Genomic DNA, 10,908 nt, shown 5'->3' on the forward strand with positions numbered 1-10,908 from the left:
TTCCCTACAGGTTTCATTTTGTTGGCTTCAGGTTACCCTTTGGTAGTAGACGCTGTTGGTGCCCTACCCAGGTCCCCTTAAGGCCAGTGTAATTGTTGGCTGATAACACACAGCAGCCCCCTTCTCTGAAGAATTTCTCAGTAATACTGGAGCCATCTTGCTTGGGAAGCTATGTCTATCTCTACGTCAGCTAATGACTGACTGACAAACCAATAACATACAGAGTACAAAAGGTCAGCCTCAAGGACACAAAGTAGGACTAATTCTGGGTATCTGTACTCCAGAGCTTCAAGGAGATCAGACTAAAGTTAGTCTCTAGTGAGACCACAATCTTCCTTAGCTTTTATCCCTTGTTCTGTCCTGCTTCTGGCACTCTTTTTCTCCTAAGAACACATCCCTAATAAGTCACTTTAACAGGAATCTCCATATCAGGCTCAACCTAAGACATTTTTTATCTCATCAAGATTATTGCAATATCAACTCTACCATACATCATATTAGCTAACCATCTCAGCTGTACACCATCTCAAATATGCTAAGAATTGTATTATAAAGTACTGCAGTGGTTCTCAGAGTGTGGTGGTCCCTGTACCAGCAGCATCAGCATAACATGGGAACTTAGAATTGCAAATTCTCAGGCTCAGTCCAAACCTACTGAATCACAAACTCCATCACAGAGATGTGCAGTAAGTAACTAATCTGCTACTGTTGAACATTTTAGTTTCTATTTTCCCTATTATAAATAATGGTAAAATGAATATACTTGCATGTAAAACTTTGTGTACACTTCTGATTATTTTATAAGTATTTGTCTGCAATTTACTTTGATGTAAAAGTACTGCATCAAAAAAGAAGATGTATTGATACATGAATCAGGGATGGATATGTAATACAGCAAGCACAGCAAAATGTTAATGGTAGAATCCAGGTGATGAGTACATGGATGTTCATTGCAAAATTCTTTCAACTTTTTCATATGTGTTTGAAATTCGTTGGGAAATGTTGAAAATAAAAAATGTTGAAAAAATATATTTTATGAAGCTAAATTCCTAGAATTGGAATAGACTGTTCATAGTATGTGCACATCTTCAAACTTTGTAAAGTTAAAACATCAACCAGAAAGTGTCAGTTCCCTCACACTGTCAACACCACTTTTTAGTGCTTTTCAAATGTCTGACAACTTGTTAGGCAAAAACTAGTAATTTATCTCTTAAATCATCATCTCCATGTGCATTTTTTAAAGCTAATATATAATGAACTGAAAAGCTTCCCAACATGCTTGGCTTCAGATAGGATGTTGCTTACTTGAACAAGGAAACAGTAATCAAGATTTGAACACCTACTCGGGGGCACTTACCTTATTACCAAGCACACTACCCTCAGGAATAACTTGCAAACTAAACTGTACAGGCAAGAGTTACTTCCAGGCCAGCATCATACACAGGCAGAGGGGGTTAGTGCTGGACTGTCCAAGAGGACTGATTTAACAGGTCCTAAGACAGGACTCTTCCTTCACAAAAAAGTCTCCTTTCCCATTATACCAGGATACTCAGAATTCTAAGCATTAGAGTTCTTTCTTTATGTTAAAGCAATTAGATTCCCACCGATTCAATTTCCTTTTTTTTTTTTTTTTTGTGGTACACAGGCCTCTCACTGTTGCAGCCTCTCCCGTTGTGGAGCACAGGCTCTGGACATGCAGGCTCAGTGGCCATGGCTCATGGGCCCAGCCACTCGGAAGCATGTGGGATCTTCCCGGACCGGGGCATAAACCTGTGTCCCCTGCATTGGCAGGCGTACTCTCAACCACTGCGCCACCAGGGAAGCCCCTCAATTTTAAAATTCAAGTATTTTACTTCAATATGGGTTCCACATAATTATAGGATGGAATGCAATGGAGCTATTAAAAAAGAACTATGGGGCTTCCCTGGTGGCGCAGTGCTTGAGAGTCCGCCTGCCGATGCAGGAGACGCGGGTTCGTGCCCCGTTTTGGGAGGATCCCACATGCCGCGGTTAAAGTTGCCTAAGGAATGAGACCCAGATCCGGCATATTTTAAAGGACATAGGAGAAAAATTAAGGGCAGACTAGATAAAGAGATCTCCATCCATGTATTAAGCAGCTGAGGTATAGGCCTGTATTATCCTGGGGGGATTTCACTGGGAAAAAATCAACAGGCAACGGAAGGCATCTATGGTCTTTAGATGCAAGAGAAACCAAAAGGGTGAAGGCTTACTACAATCTGAATAGACCCGGAGCGAATCTTAACTTTACCACAGTTCCTGCTCTCAATATTACAGAAAATAACCTCCTACAAATGATGTTCACTTCTCCCCCTACAGCAGGTCCAGGGTCTGATGGCAGTTAATTTTTAAAATATATTATTTATCAAATTTAAATTTTTACTTTATACTTTACAAAGACTGAAAAGGAAAACATGACATGTTAAATCACTCACCTCCATGGGAAGACATGTTTGTACATGGGCAGATGTTCCTCGATGTGACACTGCAGTCCCATTTTTAATTTGAAACTGTGTTTTGCACATGTAGCCATCAGAACAGTCCTGTGTTCCATCACCAAACAATACATAAGAAAATGCCAATTATTGTAAGAACTCATCATTCTAAGATCTATAGCATCTCGTAAGTTCCAAACCGAGCAATGAAAAACTAAGTATATTAAATGAGGTAATATGGATAAAGAAACTCATCCAATACCCCTGTACATAGTAGGTACTCAATAAATAGAAATTTTAACCCCCTACTTTTCATACCTATTAATGATGTTTCCTCTTCTCTTAGATTAAATCCCTTTTATTCCCCAAGCATTTCAAAGCATAGAACACAATGGGTTGGCAGCTGTTTAAAAATATCTAAACTTATAGAAATATCTTGTCACATAATTAATACTGATGTTCATGGCATATACAGAAATAGAAATTTTAGGAGGACATGAATCTTGAAGCTAGAAGGGACCCTCTATTTCAATTTCTTGTTCAAGGGAAGATCTCCATTAAAAGGTCCCAGAGAGGTAATCATTCAGCACCTTCCTAAGCACTTCCAGGAACCTGCACTTCACTCCCTTACATGACTACCACCTCCATTTTGGCATATGACACATTGTTCATTGAGAAAGTTTAGTTCTACATTGCACTAAAATATTTCCCTTTAACCTTAATTCACTGGTTCTAGTTCTGCCCTCTGGAGTCTAAACTCTTTTCCACAGAGCCATTATTCAAAGAGCTGAAGACAATTACCACCATATTCAAATGTTTGTTGTAAGATATGATTTCCAAGCCCTTCACCAGTTGCATTTGTCTTCTGTTTTTTATACTTGCTGTTAAATACACTAATGGATGATGTTCATCTAACTGTGGTAAGTTTCATTTTTTTTAAGGCAAAACTTGTTTGAACTTAATGAAGTTGTGTAAAAATGTAATAACGTCATGCACAGACATACTCACATATCAATGAATATTATTAATTCTCCACCAAAATGTCACACTAACATTCATATTTTAACAGAATTAAAATAATTATAATTAAGAAAAACATGGTTACTTAATCTGACGTAGTAAAAAAAAATACAAAATAGCATCCAAACTAAAAAATTCATAATTTACTTAAATACTTTTACTAAGATTCAAATATCCAGTTTTTAACTATAAAATAAGACAATTTTAGAGTGTTTGTGAGCTATTTAATATTGAGTATTTTTTAAAATTTGTGTCATGACAACTATGTAAGAGCATTTGATATTAGGTAACTATCCTGGGTTGAATTGTATCCTCCCAAATTTCATGTCCACCGGGAACTTTGTTGGTGACCTTATTTGGAAATAGGGTCTGTGCAGATGTAATCAAGTTAAGATGAGATCATACTGGAATAGACTAGACCCTAAATCCAATATGACTGGTGTAGTTATAAGAAGAGGGAAATTTGGCTACAGAGACAGACACATGGGAGAAAGTCATGGGAAGAAAGAGGCAAAGATTGGAGTGTTGCATCTACAAGCCAAAGAATGCCAAGGATTGCCATCAACTACCCAGAAGCTAGAAAAGGCACAGGAAGATTCTTCTCTAGAGACTTTGGAGGGAGCATGGCCCTGCTGACACCCTGATTTCCAACTTCCAACTTCCAGAACTGTGAGAGAATAAATTTCTGTGTTTTAAGCCACCCAATTTGTGGTACATTGTTATGGCAGCCCTAGGAAACTAATACAGAAACTATATTTTCTGAGAAATCTGGTGGCACCTTTATAATACCTCCCAGTTAGTTAGGCTGTCATCCCGCCAGGACTCAAACAGGGGCCGCCCTGCTGTTTGGTCATGATCAACACTAGTTCTGATTGACTGCAGCCAACTCATTCAGACTGAGTGATGCCACTACCATAGGTTGTTAAATATTTTGAATATCCTTCCTGCCTGTGAAGTAAGCTATTAGGCATCGAATACTATCATCTTTTATTATTTCACTAAGGTTCTACATTTTGTAGATGGAATTATTGTTTTAAATTCTAGTGAAAGCTATTCTCTTTTCTACTAGATTTGAACCAGAAAGATAAAACCCTGGCAGTGTTGGCAGCCATCATGTGATTAAATGGAGCCTGAGAATAAAGCCAATGTAGAGGAAAGCAAGGCCATAATATGCAGAGACCAGATCCTGATTACACTATTTATACCAATCATACCTGAAGCTAGCTCTACCTTCAAATTTTTCAATTACATGGACCCCAAAAGTCCCTTCTTTGCTTCACCCAACTTAAGTTGGATTTTCTGTCACTTGTAACCAAAACAATCTTTTTATAACATGACCTATATTGCATTTAGTAGTTTAAAACGAGACTTACCACTGTATTGAATTATCACTCTCATTATGATAATCAATACCTGATTATATAAAAGATTTACCAAATACAATAAAGCCATAATAGTATGTGTTTCTGAGAAACAGTACTCACAGTCTGAAATTTAAAAATAATCTAGTGACTTTGTAGCCAGCAACTTTGCTAAGTTTGTTTATAGACTATTTTTGATTTTATAATTATAATATTTGTATCATCTATTAATAAAGATGGTTTCGGGGCTTCCCTGGTGGCGCAGTGGTTGAGAGTCCGCCTGCCGATACAGGGGACACGGGTTCGTGCCCCGGTCTAGGAAGATACCACGTGCTGCGGAGCGGCTGGGCCCGTGAGCCATGGCCGCTGAGCCTGCGCGTCCTTTTTTTTAATTTGTAGTTGGGAATTATGAATTTCCAACAGAGTGCATAGAATGTAACATTTCTGTCCCCCGTCCTCCTAACCGTGATTCCGTTTTTTTTTAATATTGCACCTTTAAAATCTTTCTTTTAAAAGATGGTTTCATGGGACTGCCTTTGCAGTCCAGTGGTTAAAACTCCTCCCTTCCAATGCAGGGGGGCATGGATTCGATCCCTGGTCAGGGAACTAAGATCCCACATGCTGTGCGGTGCGTAAAAAAAAAAAAAAAAAAAGATGGTTTCATTTCTTTCCAAAAAAAATTTAAAAAAATAAAAATAATCTAGCAACAGAGAAAAAAAAATCATAGGATATTCAGAGAAAAGTCAGAGCTAAACTGTGTGTACTGAGTATAATTCATCAAATGAGGGTAAATGTTCTATTTCATATTTTCTATACCTTAGTGCTGGTCATACAACCTCTTCCCAAGGGAAGCTACAATTTAGTAAAACTCTAATTACAATGCAAAATACACCTCCTTTGACATCAAAGAGGTGAGTCAGAAATTCCTGTATACCTATGTTATAAAATCTAAATAAATTATCTGGTATCTTTTAAGATAGAGACGTTATTTTCAGTATTACTTATAATTTAAGCAATTTAAATCTGTTTTAGGCAATTTCTGATACTATTTATTAGTGTCTATAGGGAGGTGCAAAAGAGTTTTTGACTCAGCCTATATTTGGTCATGGTGATTTTCTTTTCAGTATCAATCTCTTAATAGTCAAGATTAACCTTGAAAAATTAAATATAGAAAAAGGAGAGTTTTATAGCATTTCAAACATTTACTACCACATAAGTAGGCCTTTCTCCCACATCATTTTAATTTAAGGCAGAAAATGTTTTATTCTTCGCTGTTGAAGGATACTTTTTTAGAGACAACAAACATAAAGGTATGAAAATTGCCCTCTGAACTGGCACTACAGTCAATCAAGGCCAGTAAACAAAGTTGAACTCAAACCTCCCGCTGAAAATTCCAGTGGACGTTCCGCTCTAGCTTCCCTGCATTCTTTTTGTACTTACAATTTAACATCAACCTCCTTTAATTTTTTAGCATTGATTAGTTTTACTTCCTCCAGTTGATCCTAAGATCAGGGCCTAGGCCCAATCTCTAGAGAAAGAAAGGCTGCAAAGGGAAGCCAGGGTCCTTACTGTAGAATCTAGACTGTCCTCCACATAAAAACCTCATCCCCACAGAGTCTGAAAACACCCCGGACCTGCATGGGAGGAAGTGGAACAAAAGGAAACTTACAGCTTACCCAGTTCAACCCTCCTGCTTTAGCGATAAGAAGGTGAAGGACTGAAGCACTTTTAAGAGACTTGGCTTACAGCTAATTAGGGGCAGAGCTAGAAGTAGAAGGCAAGCCTCTTGGCCTGTGTTCTTTCTACTACACTAAGCAAGTTCTGCCAGAGAGCAGGATCATGGCAGAAAGATCTTTACTGATGCTCGCGGACTGGTATACACCAGGCTCTGCACATGGAATAACAAGCTCAAGCCACTCAAAGTGTGGTCTGGGGACCAGCAGCCTCAGGGTCACCTGGGAGCTTGTTAGACATGCAGAATCCCAAGCCCCACTTCAGACCTTCTGAATTGGAATCTGTATTTAACAGGATCCCAGGTGATTTGTGTGCACATTTGGAAGCACTGAGGCAGGGAGCACTGCAATCCCTGCAGGACAGCAAACTGACTGCATTAAACAGTGGTTCTCAGCCCTAGCTGCACATCTGAATCACCTGAGGAGTTTTCAAAAGGCTGTTGCTGGGGTCCACCCTCAGACTAGTGAAGTAAGAATCTTCCCAGTAGCCTCTAATGAAAAGCCAGGGTACAGAACCACTGCACTAAATTCACTGGAGTCCCCTTCTGAACTCTGAGAACAGAGCAAACCAGACTCTGCAGCTGCCTCTGCAGAAAAGGCCACAAACAGCTCCCAACTTTCAGGAATTCCAGGGCTCACTCGGAGCACTCCATATACTAAACTTGCCTCTGTGGATGCTCATCTTGGAGCTTCAACTGTGCTGAGACTGCTTTTTATATGGTCTTCTCTACCACCTCAAACCCTACTCTCTGGCAACTTGCCCAGCCTTGACCTGGTCATCTGTAACAGCCAGTAATCTCATAACTTAAAACCTTCCCATGTCCAACTGCACTTCCGCCATCAGGACTCCCTGCTGCCCACTGCCACGAAGCAGGTTGCTCCACAATGTCACTGTAGAAGAGAAACTAATAGGAAATGCAGGTGCTGTATGTAACCCAGACACCACTAATAAAAAGAGAACACTTCCTCACAGTCAAAACTCCTCAGGTCTTCTAGATGGAATGCCCTTCACCTTATGCCAAAACAAGGAATAAAGATTTAAATGAGGAAAACAATACCATAAATGTGTTCATTTATGGACACATTTTATGGAAGATTATAAACTCTTTTATCTATTTATTTTATTTTTTTTTATTTTTGCAGTACGCGGGCCTCTTACTGCTGTGGCCTCTCCCGTTGTGGAGCACAGGCTCCGGACGCACAAGCTCAGCGGCCATGGCTCACGGGCACAGCCGCTCCACGGCATGTGGGATCTTCCCGGACCGGGGCACGAACCCGCGTCCCCTGCATCGGCAGGCGGACTCTCAACCACTGCGCCACCAGGGAAGCCCTATCTATTTATTTTTATTTTTTTATTTTTTATTTTTGGCTGCGAGGCTTGCAGCATCTTATTTCCCCGACCAGGGATAAAACCTGTGCCCCCTGCAGTGGAAGCACAGTCTTAACCACGGGACTACCAAGGAATTCCCTAAAAGCTTTTAAAGGATATTTAAGAAGTAAATAAAAATCTTGAAGTCATGTAAAATAATGATAAATTCTACTGCATGGAAAAAATTCTAAGCACCATAAAGTCAAAAGGCAAATATTAAAATGTGAAAAAAACATCTGTAGCTCAAATCATAGAAAAGGACTAATTTTTTCAATATATAAATAGCTTTAATTTCCTCAGTATATTAATAGTTCTCACAAACCAATAAGACGAACAGCCCAATAGAAAAATAAGCAAACGATATAAATAGATAGTTCACTAAACAGGAAGTATACATGGATTTTAATCATATAAAAATATGTCCAATGTTACCCATAAGAAAAATGCAAATTAAAACTATGTGATACCATTTTTTGCCTATCAGATTGGCAAAGATCAGAAAGCCAAAGTGAAATACACTCTGTAGACAAAGATGTGGATAAAACAGGCAGGCGCTCTCATACATTGCCAAGGGCAGGGTAGTTTAAATTAGCATAACCTCCCTGTAGAGCAAGTTGACAATAACTATTTAAACTTAAAATGCACATACCTTCCATCCAGAAATGCTACTTCCAGGAATTTATCGTACAGATACAATTGCACATGTAGAAAGTAAAATTCATGCAATGATATGTATTAAAGTATTGTTTTAATAGCACAGTATTGGAAATAACCTAAATGCCCATAGGTGAGGATTGGTTAAATAAATTATAGTATATCCAAATAACAGAATGCTATGCAGTCATACAAAAGTGACTATAAGTATTCATATGGAATAATAACCAAAATAGATCATTAAGTTAAAAATATGCAGAACAGCATGTATATATGTATATTATCCTACCATTTGTTTAAATATAAACGCATATGCTTGTGTACATTGAAGATATCTGAAAGGACACCCAAGACACTGGTATGAGTAATGACCTCTGAGGTTTGGGTAAGGAGGGTGGGAAGGTTAGGAAGGAAACTTACTTTTTTAGTGTACAAACCGTTTGTGCCTATATACAAAAAACACTTCATGTTAAACAAATACTTCATTGATTGCCTTTTGAACATATGCCTCCAGGCCAGCGCAATGCTGCAATGGATTCCAACTTAAACTTTTCAGGAGAAAATGTTCTGGAGACCTTATAGAACCCTAGAGAGACAACCAAGTTTTCTAGTGTAGTACTGACTGCATACCAAGGATTTCCTAACAGAACATGTTTAGGTCTGCTTTCCTACAAGCTGTCAAAAGCTATGCCACTCAGACAGTTATGTTATGCCTGCTGGAATTGAGCTACCCAAATAACTATGGGGCTCTTGTAGCTGAATTTTAATAAGCTTTTAACAATCTACTCTAGAAAAACACTGCTGTCTAAAAAATTAGGTGGTTATCTAAGAGCCTCAGCCCTGCTTTGGAATAAAGGATTGAATATAGGATGTAAACTCAAGTTAACTGCCCATAATGGTCAGCTGCAGGAAGGGCTTGTCAAGGCCACTGGGGAGGAATTAAGACAAGAGGAAGTTTCTACGTCACTGCTGGCACTGAACAAACAACAGGACCTTCAAGGCCAATGGAACTCTGAGGAACAGGCCAAACCTAAGCCACAGATCTCAAGTGGTTGTTCTTTCCTCTGTAAGAGATCAAACCAATACTACCAGTAACTGCCCAGAGCTAATTAATCTTGGGGTCAAAAAAAAAAAGAAAAACTGCTGCTGAAAAGCAAAGCTTACACTGGGTAAGTCAGACACTAAACTAATATCTGTTCATTTTTTTTAAAGCCTGAAAGTTAGATGGTGCATGAAGGTAACTGTTAAGGATTTAGAGATCCTCCAGAACACAATTTTGAATATATTAAAATATCTCCCCGTGCCCCAACCCCCACCCAATCTCACTAACTGATACTGCTACACCTTCCCAATATGTGTGTGGATGTTGACCATGGCTGACTCTGATGCCTCTGAGTCAGTATCAAGAGTGACCAGATCCAGTCAAAGTGATTCATGGGTAACTGCCGGCCTTTGACTCAGGCAAAAATTCAAAAGAGCAAAAACTCAAGAAACCAAAAACCCAAAAGTAAAAGTAGGTATATAACATATTTCACCTTTGAAAAAGACCTTGGTCTTCTCCTTGGTCTTGTAGTATTTTGGAGTTTAATAAACATGACACAGCCATTTATTGAATAGTCCACCAATACCTTCTCCATACTTTCTGGGGGAGAGGGTTGGAGATACACCTCAGATAATAATAAATTCCAGCTGAGGGAGCTGCGGCTGTCCTTCTGGGAAAGAATTAAATCTTCTGGATGTGTGGTCGCATCCAATAGAGGCCCATAGCCCCTTGCTTCACCATTTGCACAACATAACCCATTATGATTATTGCCTTTATCTGTGTGACCTAAGGTGTGAATGACTACTGAACACATTGGTTCACTACCTGGGAATTAAACCACAAAACATGGTGACCATTGGTCCTTAATTGGAGGTTCTCTGGCTCTGCCCAGTTTAAAAGAGCTTTTTCTTAGCACGGTCATGGTATGAAACTAAAAGAGAATCTGTGGGGTTTTAACTTGAAATATTCTCTCTAAGGCAGCCATGTGTCAGAGGGTTATACGGCCTTCTCTTAACAATACTTAGTTCAGCAGTTACTCTTGTCTACATTAGCATACTCATTACAGACTCTTATTAGGTTTAAAGTTCTAATCAATCTATAAACAAAGCACAGAGGACTAATTATAGTTACCTAACAGAATCTAAATATTATAACTCTTGATGATGTAAAAATAATAATATAATTAATTTAAAAATCAGAAGGAGGAACAGAAAGGAATATGGGATATAGTATAAGTACTCTAAATTCCTCATCTATCACAGCAGGAAACAATAGT

At 38.8% G+C, this 10,908-nt stretch overlaps 1 protein-coding gene across 1 annotated transcript in view; it reads right to left on the minus strand.

The window, feature by feature from the left end:
* Positions 1–10,908, minus strand: part of ATG10 (autophagy related 10) — a 223,141-nt gene that overhangs the window by 162,210 nt on the left and 50,023 nt on the right. The window contains exon 3 of the mRNA XM_007451711.1: positions 2,454–2,561. Coding sequence (XP_007451773.1) covers positions 2,454–2,561 — 108 coding nt within the window. The remainder of the gene's footprint in view (positions 1–2,453; positions 2,562–10,908) is intronic.

This window comes from Lipotes vexillifer, unplaced genomic scaffold, assembly GCF_000442215.2.
Source record: "Lipotes vexillifer unplaced genomic scaffold, Lipotes_vexillifer_v1.1 scaffold740, whole genome shotgun sequence".
Taxonomy (NCBI): domain Eukaryota; kingdom Metazoa; phylum Chordata; class Mammalia; order Artiodactyla; family Lipotidae; genus Lipotes; species Lipotes vexillifer.